General features: G+C 46.3%; 1 protein-coding gene across 1 annotated transcript in view; it reads left to right on the top strand.

Moving 5' to 3' along the window:
* Positions 1-21,032, top strand: part of CABP7 (calcium binding protein 7) — an 80,746-nt gene that overhangs the window by 46,671 nt on the left and 13,043 nt on the right. The window contains exon 2 of the mRNA XM_073312516.2: positions 18,988-19,131. Coding sequence (XP_073168617.1) covers positions 18,988-19,131 — 144 coding nt within the window. The remainder of the gene's footprint in view (positions 1-18,987; positions 19,132-21,032) is intronic.

Here is a 21,032-nt window from a genome sequence, read left to right as displayed (position 1 = left end):
TTTGAGCAGGGGGTTGGACTAGATGACCTCCTGAGGTCCCTTCCAACCCTGATCTTCTATGATTTTATGATAAACCCTGTTTTCACACACATCCCCTCTAAAATCAACAAATCGTAGAATATTCTCCCCAGACCCATGGGAGTTTTGACACAGTCCCCACGTGATGTTCTGATAGGTAAGCTGGAGAAATGCAGGCTCAGCAGAGCTACCATTAAGTGGGTACATAACTGGTTAAACAATCGCAAACAAAGAGTAACTATTCATGGAATGATGTTGGATTGGACAGAGGTCGCATATGGGGTTCCATAGGGATCTGTTCTGGGCCTGGTGTTTAACCTCTTCATTAATGCCATGGATGTAGGACTAGAGGGCAGACTGACCCAGTGTACAGATGACACACAGCTTTGGAGGATTGCCAGCGCTTTGGAGGATAGAGCTAAGATTCAGAGGGATCTTGACAAATTGGAGAACTGGGCTATTCAACAAAGACAAATGTAAGGTGCTAAGTAGTATAAGGGCCTTACCATCAATCAAGCCCTAACCCCGTCCCCTTGAGTGGAAGTCCCACCCCCATCTGGGGTATTACTTCCAGGGTCAAGGCTGCCACATGACTGGAAGCAAGGTATGTCATGTGACCCTCTAACAACTCCTCCCACTGCCCTCTACCAATCATGAGAGGTTTCGCCCCTGTAGGACTTCCCCTCAAGAGGAGATTTGACCAATCAGGGTGAGTTCCGGGGCGGGGTGTCCTCTCCAGAAGTGGGTCTTGTGACCCCTCTAATGACTCTGCCCCCAACCCTCTACCAATAAAGAGGGGTTTTGCCCCTGTAGGACCTCCCCAAGAGGAGATTTGACCAATCAGGATGAGTTCCAGGGTGGGGTGACCCGACCGGAAACGATTTGCGTGTGACCCCTCTAACGACTCCTCCCACCGACCTCTACCAATCAGGCCGCCCAGAGACCAGATTTGACCAAAATAGGGCACGTTTGGGGACGGGGTGAACTGCCCAGAAGAGGGGCGTGTGACCCCTCTGCCAATCAGAGTGCAACACCATCACCCCATAAGTCCCAGCGTCGGGCGGAAGAGGCTGTCTTTTACCAAGAGCACGTGTTTTACAAATCGTGGAAACATGGACTCCTTCATCACCCCCGTGAGAACTTCAGACTTTGTTTTAGCCCCGAGGACCTTTGGACTTGTGTGGAGAAAGCGCTACATCAGCGAGAGTTCTGAGGAGGACCCTTTGGCCCAGCCGTTGATGGACACACTGGAAACCGACCCCGAAACCCAGCTGCTTGTGAGGCACCGCGATGAGCGTGATGGCCTCTTGTTGTTCACCCCCCAAGAGGTGGAAGGTGATCATGGCTTGGGGGAGTTACGGGCAGACAAGGTGAATGAAAAAGACATGGCTCAGGTAAATGAATGTTTAAGAAGTGATGGTGGGGGTGTGTAATGGGGGTGGGGGGGGCTAGGAACCAGGGATTGTGTAAATCAAAAACCAAGCAGTGGGGTGCTTACGCTGTTTCTTTTTTTGAAAAAAATCTCTCGACAGCTCGATGATGCCTTTCTGGAGGCCTTTGAGAACTTACACAGCAGTAGCCCTGTGGGAGTAAATGTATCATGCATCCGCTGTTTTTGCTCATGTCTGAGACACAGATCTCAAGAGGAAAAGGACAAAATGGAAGAATGAACCAGCACAGACACCCTCATGTTAGGAGTCATGGCGTCCATTTTTACAGGCGGTTGTAAAAGGTTGTGTTAAATCAGGCGATTAATAAAACTTATTTAAATGTGTTCATATGAATGTTGTCCACCACCCACACTTGTGTTAGTAAAAGATGGTACCAGTAACAGTCATGTCTCCACAGGCGGCTCTGTTAAAGAAAATATATTACACCCCCGGGGAAGTTGAGAGTTTTGGCAGGGTGAACCCTCTTTTTCAAGTGGCCAAAAAGCATAGTAAAACTTTAAATAGAAGACAAGTAACAGCTTGGCTTTCAGACCAGGATGCTTATAATTACACAAACCAGCTCAAATACGTTTTAAAAGAAACAAGACCATTGTTTCAGATGTGGATGCGCAATGGCAGGCAGATTTGGTGGATATGCACCGGTTCTCCAAACACAACAGCAATTTTAAGTACATCTTAACAGTGGTAGACATTCTATCCAAATATGCCTGGGCCTTAGACCTAAGGGACAAGACGAGCGGGGAGGTAACCAAGGCTTTTAAAGCTATTTTTAGCAAAGGGAACATGCCTCAAAAATTACAAACCGATCGGGGGAAAGAATTTTTAAACAAACCCTTAAGCAGATTGTTAAAGCAGCACAGTATTCACCATTTTGTTACTAATGAAGTCAAAGCAGGGGTCATGGAGCGATTTAACAGAACTTTAAAAACTAGGATGTGGAGATATTTTACAGCCAATAACACCTTTCGCTATATCGATGTGTTACCTGACTTTATAAAGAGTTACAACCAGAGCTTTCACAGAACTATACATATCAGACCCGCTGATGTTAACCCTTCAAATTCTCTGAAGGTATGGAAAATGGTTTATGGAGATGATTTTAAAATAAAACCGGTTGTTGCCCCTTTTAGAAAAGGCGACCACGTGAGACTATCTAAAACCAAAGGAGCTTTTGAAAAAGGTTATGAACAGACATTTACCGATGAGATATTCATAGTGCATGAAGCCTTAACCAGGGGTCAGAGACCTGTATACCGATTAAAAGACTACGAGGGTGAGACAGTTACTGGATCTTTTTACCCTGAAGAATTACAAAAAGTAAACCCCAAACGAGACAGGATTTACAGGATTGAAAAAGTTCTAGCGGAGAAAGGAAAAGGGAGAAAAAAGCAACTACTGGTGAAATGGTTGGGGTGGCCTGATAAGTTTAACAGCTGGGTGAAAGCTTCTCAACTCTGTGGCATTTGGACGCAAACAAACAAAAGTTATTCCTCCCCGCAAAGACAGAGAAGATGAGCGATGGCGGGTTTTACATTACTTTGCCCAGCAACGCCAGCTCTGCAGTTTTTCCCCAAAACACCAGCTCAAACTTTACAATATGGCTAATTAAGCCCTTGGATCTCCGGGGTGCCTGGGAGGTGGGGTTAGTGGAAATACAACACCCGCACAGCTGGAACACTATCAACGAAGACACACCTTTTGAAGTCACCTTTGGAGACATGGCGTGGAGTTTCATCCTACGACGAGGTTATTACGCGTCCATACCCGAATTACTGGATCATATGAACAGTATCATAGCTCGTCACCCTGGACCGCCTGAGATGGTCATGAACTACGACCCTGTGGGTAGAAAAATTAGACTTAAATCCGCCGCTTTTACTTATGTTTTCTACCAGCGGGGAACTAGCTAACATTCTGGGCTTGGGCCCCAAACACAGCGTCCAAAAATTCCCTTTCTCGGCAGACATTACAGGGGGTTTTAATTCCTTGTATCTGTACACGGATATCATAGAACATCAGTTTGTGGGGGACTTTTCTGTTCCCCTGTTACATTGTGTCCCCGTCCAAGGAAGGAACAACGAGTTTGTCACCATCACCTACAATAAACCTCATTATGTCCCTATCAGTAAACACCACATCAACACCATTACCATTGAAATAAAGACAGATCAGAACAAAAGCGTCTCATTTCGCTTTGGCAAGGTGATCATCAAGCTACACCTGCGCCCCCGGAGAGAGCGAGTTTTCTAAAAAAGCAAAACAGTATTATGGCGATCCTAAAAAATTATGGCGACCCCAACATCTACAGAAACTATTACAAAGCCCAGGTGGGATATGCCCTTCCCAGATATCATGGGGCCCCCGTGATGTATGGGGCAGGCGTGGGCGGAATATTCCGTAGCCTCTTTCGAAAAGCCGTACCGCTTTTGAGGAGGGGGCTAGAGATTATTAAACCCCACGTAAAAACTGCCGCTCAAAACATAGCTAAAGACGTGGTAGGTCATGTCTCCCGCGCTGTTCTGGAGAAGGTGGGGAACACAGCTTCACAGGAAGGATCGGGGCTGATGTACATTAAAAGGAGGAAGAAAAGAAAGAGAAATGCGTCATACCCATGACGCGCAGGTCCGTCCCCCCACTTTTGAAAGAAGGGCTTTGACCCGCAGGGTCGGCCATAAGCGAAAGTCCAAGAGGAAGCCTGGGTGAAAAAGGAAACACTCACCGGCTGATACGAGAGAGATATTTTAATCAACATGGCTTTCATTCACTGCGGGTCTGAAGAATGCACCAAATCCGAACTAGACTTGTTCCAAATAGCCCCTACGCAGACCAGCATTGAGAAAAGCATCTACATCGAGGTGCCACCTCTGTCGGCCGTTACGGAGTCTGCCCCCATTGACTTTTTTATAGCAGGGAATGGCGTAGATTATATGGATTTAAACAACACACTGCTGTACCTGTGTTGCAAGATTGTAAAAGGAGACAGAACTGAACTCGACGCGGACGCCGAGGTGGGCCTGGTGAATTACCCAGTGGCCTCTATTTTTAGTCAGCTGGATGTCACGCTCGGAGACCGCCTTGTAAGCCAAAGCAACAACTGTTACCCTTACAGGGCCTGTATAGAATCGGTGCTCAATTACAGCAACAACACCCTCGCCACGCAATCTTCCGGTGGCCTCTTTTACAAAGATACTGCCAGACAACAGGAAGACACAGACTTGGATGGCAAGAATCTAGGGTTTGTGAGGCGTGCAAAGCTGACCGCTCAAAGCAGAACAGTAGAGCTTCTGGGTCATCTACACAGCGACCTGTTTTTTCAAGAAAAACTATTGTTGAATGGAGTGGATGTGAAAATTAAACTGATGCGCAGTAAAGATCCTTTCTGTTTAATGGGCAGTGGAACCAAAGGCTTTAAACTGCGCATTCTATCATCATCCCTTTTTGTGAAGAAAGTACAGGTGGCCCCGAGCGGTCGACTGGGGCACGCCGAGGCCCTGCTTACCGCTAATGCCAAATACCCCATGGACCGTGTGGGAATGAAGGTGTTTAGCATCCCTGCGGGCAGCAGGGTCAGTAACCAGGAGAACCTGTTCTTGGGACAGTTACCCAAAATGCTTGTCCTGGGGTTCGTGGATAATGATGCCTTTAGTGGAAGTTACGCTAAAAATCCCTTTCATTTTAAGCATTACGATATTAATTTTGTGGCCTTGTATGTGGACAGTGAGCAGATACCGACCAAGCCTCTGCAACCAGACTTCGAGGCAGGACGCTGCGTGAGAGAATACATGAATCTGGTACAGACGGCCCGTAAACACATGAAAGATCGTTCTCTGTTAATTGACCGTGAGGAGTTTGCACAGGGTTACGCCATGTTTGCCTTTGACCTGTCCCCCGACCAGGAATGCGCCGATCACTATTCCCTGATTAAAACCGGGAACCTGAGAGCAGAAATTTGTTTTGGGAAGGCTTTAACCATTACCGTCAATATGATCGTGTATGGGGTTTTTGACAACGTCATAGAGATAAATCAGAGGAGAAATGTTCTGTTTGACTACATGTGAACATGGACACTGTGCAGCTCTCACGTGTCTTATCAACGGACCCTTACACAAAAAAGAATTTCTTAGACGTGTTTCCCTGCGATTGGCTCCCTGGCAGCAAGCTGTCTCAGAGACCACTAGGTTTGGTGGTCAACACGCATCCACACAACCGACTGGGTGAACACTGGCTTGCCATGTATCTGGTGGAGCGTAACCTTGGAGAGTTTTTTGACTCATACGGGCATCCCCCAAACAGTGTGTTCTTTCCTAAAAGCATTATGAAATTTTTAAACAAAAACGCCACAGACGTGTTTCACAACAGACAATTACAAGACCCCAGCTCCGTCGCCTGCGGCGATCACTGCCTGTTTTTCTTACACCATCGTAGCAAGGGTTTATCTTTTGACCGGATTTTAAAATTGTATTCTAATGACTTAGTGCAAAACGACCGGATGGTGATGAATTTTGTAAAAAATAAATTTAAATACTTGGCCATGCCTAGCCTTGCTCAAAGCATGTTTCAACAAGCCCAGACATATGTATCTTGCAACGCTTTTCATAGTCATGTTACCCAATAAAGCACCCCGGTATGGGGTTTAAAGACAATCTATGTTTGTCATGTTTTTTTTTTAAAAAAACAAAACACAATGACCCAATTCAGAAATGTTTTATTTAAAGCAAAACATTACCAGTTTAAAAAAAAATAGAACGTGAAAAAGATCACAAACTGAGCCATTCGGCTCTTTTAGCCAATTTTCATTTTTAGATGGCAAAAAAGGGGTCACTGTTTCTTGGTCCACACCGGTGTCTGCAATCGAGGCCTTGAGGTGTTCCAAAAGATCTCTGTTGGTCGCGTTGCCCATAACGGAAGACAGTATGTTCAGTTCTGCCATGGCATTCATAAACACATCCCATCCTTTAGGTACATGTCTGCTAGGAACAGAGCGCGTCTGGGTAACGGCCCTGACTAAGTCGAGCATGTTAGAACCATTAACCACAGAGCCTTTGTACACAAAAGACCCTTTATCCGTCCATGAAGAAATGTTTTTATCTTGGCCCAGCTTATTTAGAAATACTGATGCATTTTTCTTATAACACTTATTCACGTTATCCAACACCTCCTGAGCAGCAGAGTCTGAGGTCTTTGGTGTTTCGGAGGGTTTGGCAGTCACACTCTGTTCCTGTTCTGGTAGAAACAGACTTATTTTTCCTTTGTCCACATCGCTCTGCTTCACGTACGTTAGGTACCTTTGAAGCACAGTGCTGTAAAGTTTAGCCTTTTCATATTCACCTAAGTCAGTTCTTTGAAGAACAGATTTCATTTCAGCATCCAGTAAGCGTGTTGCGGTCATTCTGATATTTTCCTCTGCCGGAGCAGGAGCGCTTAATTGCTCCAATTGCCGGCTGGGCACCAGGTACATTTTTTCTGCATACTCCATTATCGATTAGTTAAAAGCCCCGTTATCAGAGGGATAGCAAAACTTAACAGGGGTCCGATAAACCCCCCAGACTGCTTCACCAGATGCTTCTTTCTTTTAAGTGAAACCCTTTTATTACACAAAGTTTTTATAAGCATGTGTTTCTTTTTCAGCATACGCACTTGCTTCTGTGTTAAATGTACGTTTCCTTTTAAGGTGTTGAGCGCTATTTCTGAGATGGCTGCTACTAGATTGTCAGAGGCCGAGCACAGTATAGCCCTCCTTTGCTGCGGGGACGATTTGCTAAGTAATTTTAAAAGGCTCAGGTTTCTTTTCATGCAGCTAGACATGTTTTCAGTCAGCAACCTCGGCTGTTAAAAAGGGGCCTGCCAATAATTCATCTCTTTTTATACTGGGCTGTTGTTCTTTTTAAAGTATAAACTGCCGGCCAGTCTGGAGGGAAAAGACCAGTTCTTAGCCTATAAGCTTCTGGAGTGGAAGCATTTAAATCCAGCACCAGGTAGCCATAAGGCCTTTTGGTAGCATCCTCAAAAGCTTCAAGAAAGAACTGAGCTTTGCCGGGGTCCATTTGCCGAGCGAGTGTAGCAATTTGTAATCTGTCCCTGGGGTTTTTGAACAGAACCATGTACTTTGTGTTTCGGTTAATAGTGCGACTCTTCTTTCCCTGGCAAAATACGTTCTGAACTATATACATAATGCTCAGGTTCCTGTGATGCACGTACTTGGTAAAGGCTTTCTCGATTTCATCGCTTTCACAAGCGGAGTTCATCAGATCGTCTATGATAATCATGTTCACTTTATTGGTAGGAAACAAACGGTCATCGTCAAAAGCATCAGGCAGCCCCTCCACAAAATTGATAAAGGGGTATTTACAGAGCAGTTCTTTATACAGAGGTTGCCAACAACTGTAACACCACACAATATTCTCAGGCGTAACAGACAATGTTTGTTTGGCATTATCCAATACATTTTTTATAAAGTAACTTTTCCCGCAGTTACTAGGCCCCGCGAGAATTGCAGAAAAGGGGTGTTTCCACCTCGTATCCATTTTTCAAAAGCTGTAGGGCAGGGTTTTAAACCCTTCTCCTAGGACCCTCTTGTTGTAAACGACTTTCTGTGTTTTTTTTAAGGGTTTTTGTCTCTATTTGCCACTGATTTTTGTTTCTTACAATAGAAGGCTGCTGCACCTCTATCTTTTTTGAGGGGTTTTCTCGCAGACCCATGCAATAGTCCAGGACTAGATCTTTCAAACTGTCAAAGTTGATCTTTTCATAGTTTGCTACGTTCAGGGTAATACCTTTGACCTTCATACAGACCTCCTGACAGTTTATACCCATATGTTTTTGGGCCTGCCAACGAAAACTCGGTGATGTGTTGATCTGGTGGGATCTCGCTCGTGAGGACCCCTAAATAATCCCCCAGAGGGGGATTCCAGGCCCCCTCCATTTTCACAAATATCACTGAGTCAGGGTCGGGGTACAGGCACCACTCTTGTAACCCGTCTAGGAGGCTGTATAGCTCTAAGCGGGCATAAGCGGTGGGGAAACAAGCTATGAAAATGTTGGTATTCCCAGAGACAGAATAACGGTCTTTTGGGTGCTTCCAAGATACGCACACTGTTTCATCGTCGATAAACTCACAGGATGAAACCTCGTAGCTGGGGGAAAATAGGTACTGAAAGAGTTCGTCGGGGTCTCTCATGATGCTGGTATTGAGTAGGTTGGTTTTTTGGCCGAATTTACCCCACAGAGAATTTAAAAACAGTTTAGCAATTTGGCGTTTAGCGGGGTTTAGCCTGATCTCGTGTCGGTGTAAAAGCACGCCTTCTTTTTGGTAGAAATCGTTAACATACTTATTTTGTTTGTTTTCGTCTGTGCCCCAGCTGGGATACCCTGAAGCCTCTTGTTTCTGGCAGAGGTGTAATTTTATGTATTCTGAAAAGAGTTCATCAGATTTTTCATTAAAATGCCAGATTTCATAGATTTTAGCCACCGCGTACCCCTTCGCTATGGCCGCGTTCAATTCCACCGTGCACCAAGTCCCCAGGATGGCCCTCTCCTCGTCAGCGTGGGTGCACGTCTCCTGCTGCTCGGTTTCCGTGCAGGTTCGGCATAGTGGGAACATAAGCTTGCTGCCCACTCTGACAGGTAACAATGGGAAAAAGAGGCCTCATGGGGGGTACACTTTAACTTTTGCAATTCCAAAATAATTTGCAAGGGGTCCAAATTTGTCATAAACTATATCAGGGTGCCCAATAGGGTAGTCTTTGGTTTTGTTTACAAAAGGGTACAAGCTGGTAAAATCATAATAGTGGATTTCTTCGCCGGGATCAAGTTTATAATATAGACAGATGGCGTTTGTCCTCCCCCCAAAAAAAGCATCCCTAGGCATGAGAGGCTGGGGTAACTGGGCTCGGTTTAAAAAGCTCGCAAGCTCCCTGTCTGTTTCTTTCATCATCACCCACTTGTGCTCCCAAAGAGTCCTCACTACAAAACCAAGCTGTTTTAGATAGTCGGTCTTGAGCTGCGTCTTGTAATAAAGAAATCCAAAAGTTGTACCCATCATAGGGTTTTGTGCTTTTTCACAATGACAGGCGACACAGCCGTGAAAAAAACACCCATTAAACTCAAAGGCTGTGTGTACCCCGTCAATATTAACATAACAGTCTAAAAAGTAGGGGCCTACCTTTAGTTCCCCACCCTGTAAAGCGTGCCGTATTTGTATATTTTCTTTTTGAGAGATATACAACAGCCACTGGATAGATGGGGTCGAATATCTCTTTTTCTGTCTGTGATAGTTGTCTGGAGGGAGAAGAGCTACCGCGTTAGGCTCCAAAAACATAAACCTGTACATAGCCATGCAGATGGATGCCAGCGTTATGTACCGGAACGGATCTATACACAGTTTTATCTCGATGAATTTACTGGGTTCTCTTTCTACTAGATCGACCTTCTCCATCATATTCATAATTTCTTTTCTGTATAGGATACAAGCCTGTCTTAAAATTTTTACATCCTGCTGGCAGTAATACACAAGCTCTTTCTGCAGGTCAAAAGTCTCAGATCTGTGGTCTTGATACCAGTTGAGAAACTCTGCTTTTTCCCTGGGCATCATGCTTTCTACACCGTAGTGCACCACACCGGGCATAGGCCCCACATAATTTTGATTTTCTAAAGTGTTAAAAAAATGTGGAAAATACCCTTTGCAACCTTCAAACCCCATCGCCTGTGGGAGCTTGCTAAGCTTCATGGGCAAGAAGTTTAAAGAGTCTATAAAACAAATGCCCAGGGCCTTAACTTCCACGCACATTAATTTACTACCCTGAGCGATCAATTCTATGCACATCTTTTCCTTCAGTAACTGTCTAACGCAGAAATACGCATCATAACCTTTGGAATTGTGCGCTAGGAACGTGTAGTCCCGGAACTCTTTGCCAATAAAGGTCTTAACAAACATAGAAAGACATTCGTCACCCTTAAATTCCCAGAATTTTTCCGGCTTTAGGGACATTGCAAAAATGTAATTGGGAGTGTGCAACCCAGTCTCCTGCATGCATTCAAAATCATAAAAAATATACTTTTCTGATGATTCAGGCTTTCTAAGGCTGCCCATAAAACAGAGGTGAATGTCTACATCTCCAACGATCAAACCCTGACACTGCTTACAGCGCCTCCCTTTACACCTGTGCCGCTTGTCCACGTACGCCTGACACTTATCGCACAAAGTTTTAGACAGGCATTCAACTTGGTTTTTTGAAGCACAATTGACATGTCTGTCTAAACACTCTTTGGACCGACAATACAGTTTACAGCTAGGACACCTCCGCTGCACACCCACGTTGTCAGAGCACGTTGCGCTCAAGCAGAGACGGCAACGATACCTGCAAGAATGGTCGTGACTGTGCACCGTGTGGCAAAACTCACAGTAATTTTTTGCTCCGAACAACTTTTTCACATCCAGAACCCCATAGTAATGTTCATCGTGCAACAGGATGAATTAAGTCTTAGGGTACACGGGGCCCCCCCCGTTTTAAAAAAACCCCAGCCACCTTTCACCGCATACAGCACCACCTGTATGTTAACTCCTAAATGCTGTTCAAACTTCGCTACGTCACTGAGCAGAACCTTTTTTTGATCTGACCACCCCAGTTTCTCATGCAACTTTCTCACCTCTGCTAACAATTCCGCATCCATAGATTTATGACCAGCCATGACGGCCAAGAGCCCACCCGCAAAACATAGATTGGTACCGGTGTAAGTCAGGTCTACTAAACATCGTCTGTTTTTATGAATAATCTGACTACTAAGGATAGAATTTAAAACTCTTCGAGCACCCCTACCCCTATTTTTTACAACTGTCACAACGAGGCGCAACGTACCATCGAGATGCAATTCTCTATTGCTCTGAAGCAGCTTTGAAGTCTGATTTAAGAAATCCTCAGCCGACAGCTCATCCCTAGTTCTTCTGACCGAAACAAGTGGTTAGTTAAATGACGGCTCTCTAAACGTAACTGTACGTAATCATCAGGGCCTAGCCTACCATTAACGTCATCAAGAATTAGCTGTATCCCTCTGTGTATGGCTTCAACAGCCTGTTGAGCTGAATTTATTTGCTCAAGATGGACAAAACGAAACTCCTCACAATACACTGACCCCCCAAATCTAGGTAATTCACGTTGCCAACTTCTTACTCTCTCCCATATACACTTCTGCATTTTCAAGGTTACTTGGGGCTTCCTCTACGGAACCATCAATGGCATCTTCTACATCAGATACTAATTGAGAGTCAGACTCTGAGACGCCCCCATGAGGGTCATTGGGAGTAGATGGGACCTCGTCTAGAGAGCCCTCTGGGGAATTTTCTAAACCAGAGTCTGATTTCACCTCCCCATTTTCAGACATGCCAGTTTGAGACCTCTGGTAGGGGGCACCTCTTTTTGTTTTTTTTCCCTCATTACCTCTTTAGCCCTTTTTAAAATTTTTACAGCGACCCTGGCCTGGAATTTTTTGGCAGCCATCTGTTTATCCCCCAAGCACCATCCGCCCTTTTGTTTACACATGAGCTGATGTGCACCCTTGAGGGTACCCCTTTCCACACCTAGTCATGCCTGATCAGAGCCACCCTTTCCAGCCCCCCTTTCTTTTAGGCCCCCTGAGGATTCAGCGTCCATCAGTTTTTTGAACAAAGCATCATATTTTTTCCAAATCTTTTTAGAATGCCGTAGTTTTAGACCCCCCGAGGATACAGCGTCCATCAGTTTTCTGAATGAAGCATCAAACTCTTCCCAAATACTAGAATATGGGGGATCTGTGACAAGCTTATGGTTTTGGGAGAATGGCTTGTCAGTCCTTAGTTTTTTATTCACAACCCCTAGAGTGCCCACTCCGGGTTTGTGAATGTGGGCGTTTTCGCTCACAGTTTTCTCAGGGCTTGGCGTGGTGGTGGCCGCTGAGGAACTGGAGTTGTGTTTGCATGGATTTTTTTACCAGAGTGTTTTGTTTTGTCCTTGGGTTTGACGTAAATGAGGTTTGGACTGGGCTGATGCTTCATCTGCACTCTTGTGCTGTTTTGCATTGTTAAAGGTCTCAAAGCAGATTCCTGGTTCTTTGGTGGTTCTCGGGGAGGGGTCCTTGTAGCTCCCACTACAGCCTTGTCAGAAGGGCTGCATATGCCTGATTGGGGCAGGGGGGGAAAAAAAAGCATTTTACAAAAATGTAACTTTGCCAGCTTTCTCACCCACACCTATGTATGTACTTCAAATACAAAACCTCATAAATTAACCAGACTAATAAGCAAAATATATTTACCAGGCTTCATCCATCCATCTGTCACTGATACTTGTGAATTTTTCTTTTCAGTTGTCTCTTTCCTTTTTCTTTTGAGCATTTTTACCCGCTCATGTTTTGACCGTGCTGTAAAGCAAACAACATTCTAATAAAATACATGAAACTGTCTAGTAAACTTTAAAATAAAATAAAAATTATCCATTAGGATGTTTTTTCTATTTTAAAAAGTCATAGCTTTAAAACAAAATAATCCATTTCAGGCTGTACAACAAACACAGGTTTTGAGTTTATTTCTACCTCTTTGAAAACAACCCCCACAAATATTTTTTTTTAAAAATTCATCTCATTTTGCAAAGTAAAAACCCTATTAATTGGAAACACACCATCACCTTCAGTTTGTACACATATACTTTTTAAAAACCACCTATGTTTTACACACACACACACACACACACACACACACACACACACACACACACACAGAGTTTAAAACACTGTTTGCAACAAAATACTTTTCAATAAACCCACATGCTTTTAAAAAGACCCCTGGTTGTTCTGTCCCCCGCCCCACCCCAGCCATGTGTGCTTGGGGTCTTTGGGGTAAAAAAACAAGCCAAAATGTTAGTTAGTATTAGCTCCCAAATCCCTATTCAACCTATGTAATACCTGAAGTTATTAAGCATAACTACAGTTAAAAATGGTTTTTACCTTGGCCTGGCGATGAACTGCACCTTAAAGTTACTGGCTCCATGCTAAACAGATCACACTGCAATAAAGATATGCACCATTATTTACTAAGACAGCATGGCCAAAGAATGGCATTTTATATATATATATATATATTTTCAGAGTTTAAAAAAAACAGGGAACATACCTTCACTTGCAGTCCAGCAGCAATTCAAGAGAGTTTCTGTTGAAAGAGACAGTCTCCAAGCTACCTGAGGTTTTTTTTTTTTTTACACCATCCTAGCTCTTTTGTTTCAAAATAGTTAGCAGGTTGATTGGATCACCCCTCCCTAACATTCCCTTTTGTGATTGGGGGTGGGGAATAAGTTTTCTGCACAATTGGGCTGCTTTTCTTTTTTTTCTTTTTTAAGTTCAAATACTTTTTGGTTTTTCCCCCCTGTAGGGCCTTGTTACAGTAACCATTTCAAGTGAGGGGCCCTTTGCAGACATCAATGAATGTCTTGGAGCTTGTTTTTGTTTTTAAAAACATGTTTCTTTCAGGCTTAAAGTTTGGTGGGGTGGGGGTGCTTTCTATAAAAAGTGCCCCGTGGCCTTCAACCAACTCCTGGGCCATATTTAAACTGGCCTATAGTGTTCCACCAACTCCAGGGGTTATATTTAAACTGTCCAATAGCATGTGCGAACTCCTTTCATTTCATATTAATCAGAACTCACCATCCTCACCCACCCACCTCCCTTACTATGGGTGCACCCCCATCAAAATTAACCCTATGGCAACAAGGGTGAGTAATCACAGTCACCCTGGCTATTCAGTGTGTGTGTGTGGGGAGGGGGGGTTAAACCCGTTCAGTTCAACAGAATAAGTCAGCTCTATTGTACTCAACCACATGTCTGAACCATCCCTGTTTGTTTTATTGTAAACACATTTTTAGGATATTTTTCCCCCTCCCACAACATACATTTCAGCTTTTTTTTTGCTGTAAATGGGTCTCTCTTACACAAAAGACACAAGTTCTCACAAACAATTTTTTTTTAATTTAAAAGACATACAGCTCCTTGAAAACAAACCAAGATGCTCCATTAAAAAAAGAAAGAAAGAAAAAAAACTTTAAGCTCCCTTAAGGGCCAGAGACCTTTTAACAAAAATACAGATAGTCACAAAGCCCTTTTCAATAGATTTTTTTTAAAATTTACAGCTACCCAGTTTTATATCGCATGTTTGGCCCCTCACCATTTTCTAACTTAATCCTTTTAGATTTCTTACAAATAGGCTTTTTCTTAAGCAGGGTTCTGTAACTTTTTGTGCGGACGGTCAATATAACGCTCTAAGCAGGCATCTTCCAGTTTGGTCATTTTCTTTAAAACATGGTCAGGGTCTCCACTGAATTGCACAGCATTTATCAAGGTCACCCCTTGTGCTAAATGTTCTTGGGTTAGGCACAGACATTGCATAGCATAACCTATGGCAATAACAGTGTTTAATAAGCTTTCCAAGCACAGCTCAACACACAGGCCCCGGAGCTTGCAGTTTATATCCACTGAAGTCCAAGTCACACAGTCATGGTGCCGCTGGCCTGGTGCATCTATGACACAGCACTCACAATCTTCAAAAAGCTTTTCCCTAAGACAGTGATTAAGAACAGCATAAACAGCAACGCGTACAATAGTCCGCATGACTTTTTTACGCTCACAATGTGACACTGGCTCAGTCAGTTCCATGCCACGCCTCCTCCTAAACTCCTCATAGCCGTCATCCTCGGAGTCCTCTTCAACATTTTGTATCGGCGTTGAGCAAAAACAAGGTGGGCCCGGTTCATCTTTGCTGCTTGGTGCAACGCTGTCCAGGGTCTCTGGGTCCTCTAGAAAGGCATCGTAGAACTGTCGAGATTTTTTTTTTTTTTTTTTAGAAAAGAAACAGCGTAAGCACCCCGCCGCTTGGTTTTTGATTTACACAATCCCTGGTTCCTAGCCCCGTTACACCCCCAACCTCGACCGTCACCTCTTAAGCATTCATTTACCTGAGTGTTGTCTCTTCCGTTCATCTTGTCCACTAGTGACTTCCCCGAGCTGCGATCACCTTCTTCCTCCAGGGGGGTGGACAACAAGAGGCCATCACGCTCATCGCGGGGCCCCACAAGCGGCTGTGTTTCAGGGTCCAGGGTATCCCTCAATGGCTGGGCCAAAGGGCTCCCCTCAATCCCCCCTCCTCCTCGGAACTGTCGCTGATGTAGCGCTTTCTCTGTGGTTTGTCGAAGGCCCTCGGGGCTAAAACAAAGTCTGAAGTTCTCACGGGGGTGGTGAAGGAGTCCATGTTTCCACGATTTGTAAAACACGCGCTCTTGGTAAAAGACAGCCTCTTCCGCCCGACGCTGGGACTTATGGGGTGATGGTGCTGCACTCTGATTGGCAGAGGGGTCACATGCCCCTCTTTTGGGCAGTTCACCCCGTCCCCGAACATGCCCTATTTTGGTCAAATCTGGTCTCCGGGCAGCCTGATTGGTAGAGGTTGGTGGGAGGAGTCGTTAGAGGGGTCACACGCGAATCGTTTCCGGTCGGGTCACCCCACCCCGGAACTCATCCTGATTGGTCAAATCTCCTCTTGGGGAGGTCCTACAGGGGTGAAACCCCTCTTGATTGGTAGAGGGTTGGGGGCGGAGTCATTAGAGGGGTCACAAGACCCACTTCCGGACGGGTCATCCCTGCCCCAGAACTCGCCCTGATTGGTCAAAGCTCCTCTTGGGGGAAGTCCTACAAGGGAAAACCCCCTCCTGATTGGTAGAGGGTGGGGGGAGGAGTTGTTAGAGGGGTCAAGAGGCGTGGTCAAGGGGTCAAGGGGTGGGGTTATGGTTTGATTGACAGTAGGGCCCTTATACTACTGTGCTACACTTAGGAAGAAAAACTGGCTTGGCAGCAGCACTACTGAGAAGTATCTGGGAGCTCTGGTGGATCAAGTCCTCAACGTGAGTCAAGACTGCGAAGCTGTTGCCAAAAAAAGCAAATGCAGTGTCAGCCTGCATTAGCAGAGGTGCAGCATGCAAGTCACAGGCAGGGATAGCGCCGCTATACTCGGCACTGGTAGGCCTCCACTGGAGGCCTGTGTTGATTTTGGTCACTAGTGTATGGAAAGGCTGTCGAAAAACTGGAAAGGAACAAGAGGTGAACAACAAAGATGATCAAAGGGATGGAATGCAGGCTATATGAGCTAAGGCTGAAGGAACTGAATATGTTTATGTAACCCTTCTGCCAGGTGGAGTCAGCAGCAACCAGGGCCAGGTTTGATATCTAGGGGTTCCTTTCCCAGTAACCTGGGAAAATTACACACCACCCCTGGGTGCCTCTGAGAGGCAATACTTCCCCTCTCACAAGCATAGAGTCTGAATGTAGAAAAGAAACTTTTAATGAAAGGAGGGAAGTCACCCAACATTAGTTAGGGAAAATGCCACAAGCAGGATTTATAATCATAAAGCTGTGAGCAGGATGCCCACCCCAGAGTGCATGGGGCAGAGCCTTCCGCCTGATCTTGAGTCCAACAACCGAAAGTTACTTTTCTGTGCCCCTCTCTGCTCCCTCACCACACCCCACTCACAGGGGTTGCCCTTGGTCAGAGAGGACCCCCAGGGTTCAGAGGTGCATCTGTGTGAGTTCACCTCCCACCCAGGGAAGAAGGCACCTGGCTTGCTTCAGCAGCTGAGCACTTGCTTTGGCTGGCTGCCCTGCCAGCTGCAGTTCCTCTCCCCTGGCTGTCCTGCCAGCCCCGGCTCCTCACTGCCTCACCAGCTGACTGTGAGTCCCCTTCTGCTGCTACTTGCCTTTCTGCTGCGACCTCTGCACATCAGTCTCTTCATAATTTTGAGCTCTTTGCAGACTGGGAAGAAACTGCCTCACCTCAAGTGATTTTGTTCTGATTGAATATTTAAAACAATAAAGAGGTTTCTAATGAAGCCTATATAGCTCTTTATTTGAACAGTGGGGAGGAACAGACTAAACCAGTCTGGAAAGGACCACACACCTCCTGGCTAGAACACCTGTCCCCCACCCCTCTTACTTCCACAGGCCTCTGGCATTCAAGCCCCTGGCTTAACGAGGTCCTTTCAGCTGAGGATGACCCCCTCATTTGGGACAGGTTAAGCACAGTTCTGCTCCCCTATATTCACAATAACACCAAAATTGGTAACAGCATTTCACTACCCCTGCATTCAGTACTAAGGTGATTTGTAACCCAACACCAGCCAAAGTTGATCACTCTGAGCAACACATCACTCTACCTGCTGGATAACTAAGCAGAGTAGGTATGTTCATGTAAATACAGTTTGCTCTTGAAGTCTCTCCCTCTCCCAGCTAGTTGTCAGGGAAGAATTCAGCAGACCCTGTTTACATTTAGTTTGGAAAAGAGAAGATTAAGGGAGGACATTATAGCAGTCCTCAAATACTTGAAAGGCTGCCATAAAAAAGATGGAGAAAAGTTGTCCTCTCTTGCCACAGAGGGCAGGACAAGAGGCAATGGATTCAAACTACAGCAGAGCAGATTTAGAAGAAATCTCAGGAAAAACTCTGTACCTGTAAGAACAGCAGGACAATGGAACAGACTGCCTAGGAAGGTCATGGAAGCTCCTTCCCTGAAGGTTTTCAAGAGGAGGCTGGAGCCATCTGTCTTGGGTGGTTTAGATACAACTCTTGCATCTTGGCAGGGGATTAGACTAGATGACCCTTGTGGACCCTCCTAACCCTATGATTCTAAATTGGTAGAATTTTTCTACCTTGTTCCCTGCAACTCAAGCAGGTGGGTCTGGAGTGAGAGGTTCCTCCCAAACCTAGTGGGTGTGTGATGCTCACAGTTGGAACATTCACATAACCCTTTTTTAGACATGCACTCACTCAGAACTCAGTAAATACCCAGGGTGCAAACACAACAGGGATGACTCCGCTCCATGGTTATTGGAAATGAAGCCACTGAACAGCAACAAGATGCTTTCAAAGGGCTGCAGCCAGTGGGCTGAAGCTGGCGGTTGACATGGTGTAGTGAACACACTGAAACACCAGGGAATGAGCCACTCTCCAGGCATCACTGTAACAACGTCATTAGGCCAGAGCCAGTGAGATTGTGCCTGAAAAAGCTATTTTTAAGATTGGTTATTTTTCAACAAATAGGTGTTTAGGCACCTAACTTCTATTAATCACCATGAAAATTAGGCATCTAAATACCTTAGAGGCTCTGGGCTTTGGTCTCTCTGCCCCAGTTTCTCATCTGTACTCTGGGGATAATAGCTCTGCTCTGCCTCCTGGGAACATGTGAGGACAAACCTGTTAGAGATCGTGAGGTGCTCAGGGACTGGTGCCGGAAAAGGACTCTCGACAGATAATGCTGTGAGTTTAAGCAGCACATTTCCAGCTGAAGATCCCACCCCTACAAGACAGCAGACATTCCCAGTGAGAGTCACTGCCATGCCGAGGGGGTGGGGTGAATAGGACCCCTGTCTGTACCACCCCCTGGGAGTCAAATCCCCAGGGCTCAGGTGGGTGAAGGGGCAACCTGGCTGCCAGGCTCACTCACTCCCCTCCCTCTCCACAGAGATCCGGGAAGCCTTCAAAGTGTTTGACCGGGATGGGAATGGCTTCATCTCTAAGCAGGAGCTGGGCACAGCCATGCGCTCTCTGGGCTACATGCCCAATGAGGTGGAGCTGGAGGTCATCATCCAGCGGCTGGACATGGATGGTAAGTCTCACCTCTCCTGTCTCTTCTGCCCCTGGGTGTGGCACTGCTCCTCAGACCCTAGGACCTTCCTGGGACCCACCCCTGTGACAGGCCTGCCCCTCATTCCCTTGAGACTTCTCCCACATTCCTTCCTACTCCATCCTCTCTCCCTCTTTCAGCCCCATCCTCTGTTCTCTTTGGAGGGCAATGTCTCTGGTCCCCAGCACCCCTGCTCTTAGTACATGGGGCTAGGCATGGACCTGGTGTGCAAAGCAGAAAGCCCAGCAGGGGAGGCAGCAAACCAGGGCTGTCACAAGAGGCCAGCACTTCCCCAGGAGTGAGCATGGCTGGACTGGGAGAGGGTGTGGCCAGGGAGGCTAGGGGACGCCCTCCCAGGGACAGGGATGGCAGAAACACTGCCTGCCCCCTGGGGGTGACTCCCCCCTTCCTGGATGCTATCTTCCTGTGTCCGTGGGGTGACTCCAGCCCAGAGGAGCAGAGATGGCAGGGCCAGGAAAGCCCTCCTGCGTAGCCCATTCTGATTCCCTATCCAGGCAGGACATCTCACTGCCTCGCTGGGGTCTGGGTACCTGCAGCATCTCAGCCAGCAGGGAGAGTCACAGACCACAGAAATGGAGTCATAGGTGCTGGAACTAGGGATTCTGGGGAGGCTGCTGCACCTCCTGGCTTGCAGTGGTTTCCATTATATCCAGGGTTTACAGTTTGGTTCCAGGGCTCTCAGCCCCCCTCTATACAAATTGTTCCAGCCCCCCTGTGTGGGATCGCAATCTACCCAGCTCAGCCTGCTCCCCATGACCCCATACTGTCACAATCCCATTACCCCGAGCAAACCCCACTCTGCCAGAGTGTCCCTTTGCTCTCTCCACTGAATTCCTCACTCCCTCTCCTACCATTGTTGTCATCTCTCTCCAGTTAGCTTTCTTTCACATTGTCTTTCTCATTTTGGGTTTCTCTCCAGCTCCCTCTCCCACCACCTCTTCATCTTTCACTTTCTCTCAGCCCCCCCCCCCCCATTCACTGGCTCCATCTCTCATGGCTCCCTGGCCACCTCTCAGGGTCCCTCATACCCCCCCCCGCCAAGTAACTCTCATTGACACATACCCTGCAGCGGGTAATTGTACCCCTTATCATTCTCCTCCTCCTTTATCTCTCTCCCTCCCTCCTGTGCCGCTCCATTCTGTCTTCCTGCACTCCGCTGTCTCGCTGGTGTGACTCTGATGCAAGCCACATTGCCAAAGCGATCACAGATTTGATGTCGCCAGCTATCAAGGATATTTTCTTTGGGAATGGATCTAATCTCTCTGCTGTAAAAGGCAACAGCTCAATGAAATATGCGCAGGTGTGTGAGTGTGACTGCAACTGTCCGAGTATGGGATAGATATGCTGCCAGAGCTACCTTCCTCCGTAGCCCCTCACGCTGCCTCTGCCCTCTGCCGCAGCAGAGATGGAGCTATGCTGTCAGCTCGCCAGCTCCTGTCTTGGAGGACCTGGGCCAGTGGGAAAGGAAATGCAGCTGATCCACATTCCAGGGGCTGCTCCTTTTCTCTAGTTAGTTTCCATTTTTGCTGCCATCTCCTCATTGCAAGCACCTGATCCTTCTTGCCCTGTTACATTTTAAACATTTGTTAAAAAGGTGGACGGCAGCTGGTTATAGGCCCAGTATTTAGATTTGTGTGAGACGTGGAAATGTGTGTACCGCAGTGCCTTCCGGGACGTGCCCATCACAGGAAAAGTAGCCTACTACTGCTACCAGGTGACGATATCGCTCCTTTAGTTCAAGCGACGGAGCGCTGATCTGAAGGCTTAGGGTTCAAACCCCCTGCTGAGCCCTGTACATGTACACGTACACGTGATGGCTCTTCCATCCGTAGGACTTTTTTTTACTGAAAGCAGTTTTAAAT

The sequence above is a fragment of the Lepidochelys kempii genome, chromosome 15 (assembly GCF_965140285.1).
Source record: "Lepidochelys kempii isolate rLepKem1 chromosome 15, rLepKem1.hap1, whole genome shotgun sequence".
Lineage (NCBI taxonomy): Eukaryota > Metazoa > Chordata > Testudines > Cheloniidae > Lepidochelys > Lepidochelys kempii.
Note: the sequence above shows the minus strand (reverse complement) of the source record. Positions and strands in the feature narration are given on the sequence as shown.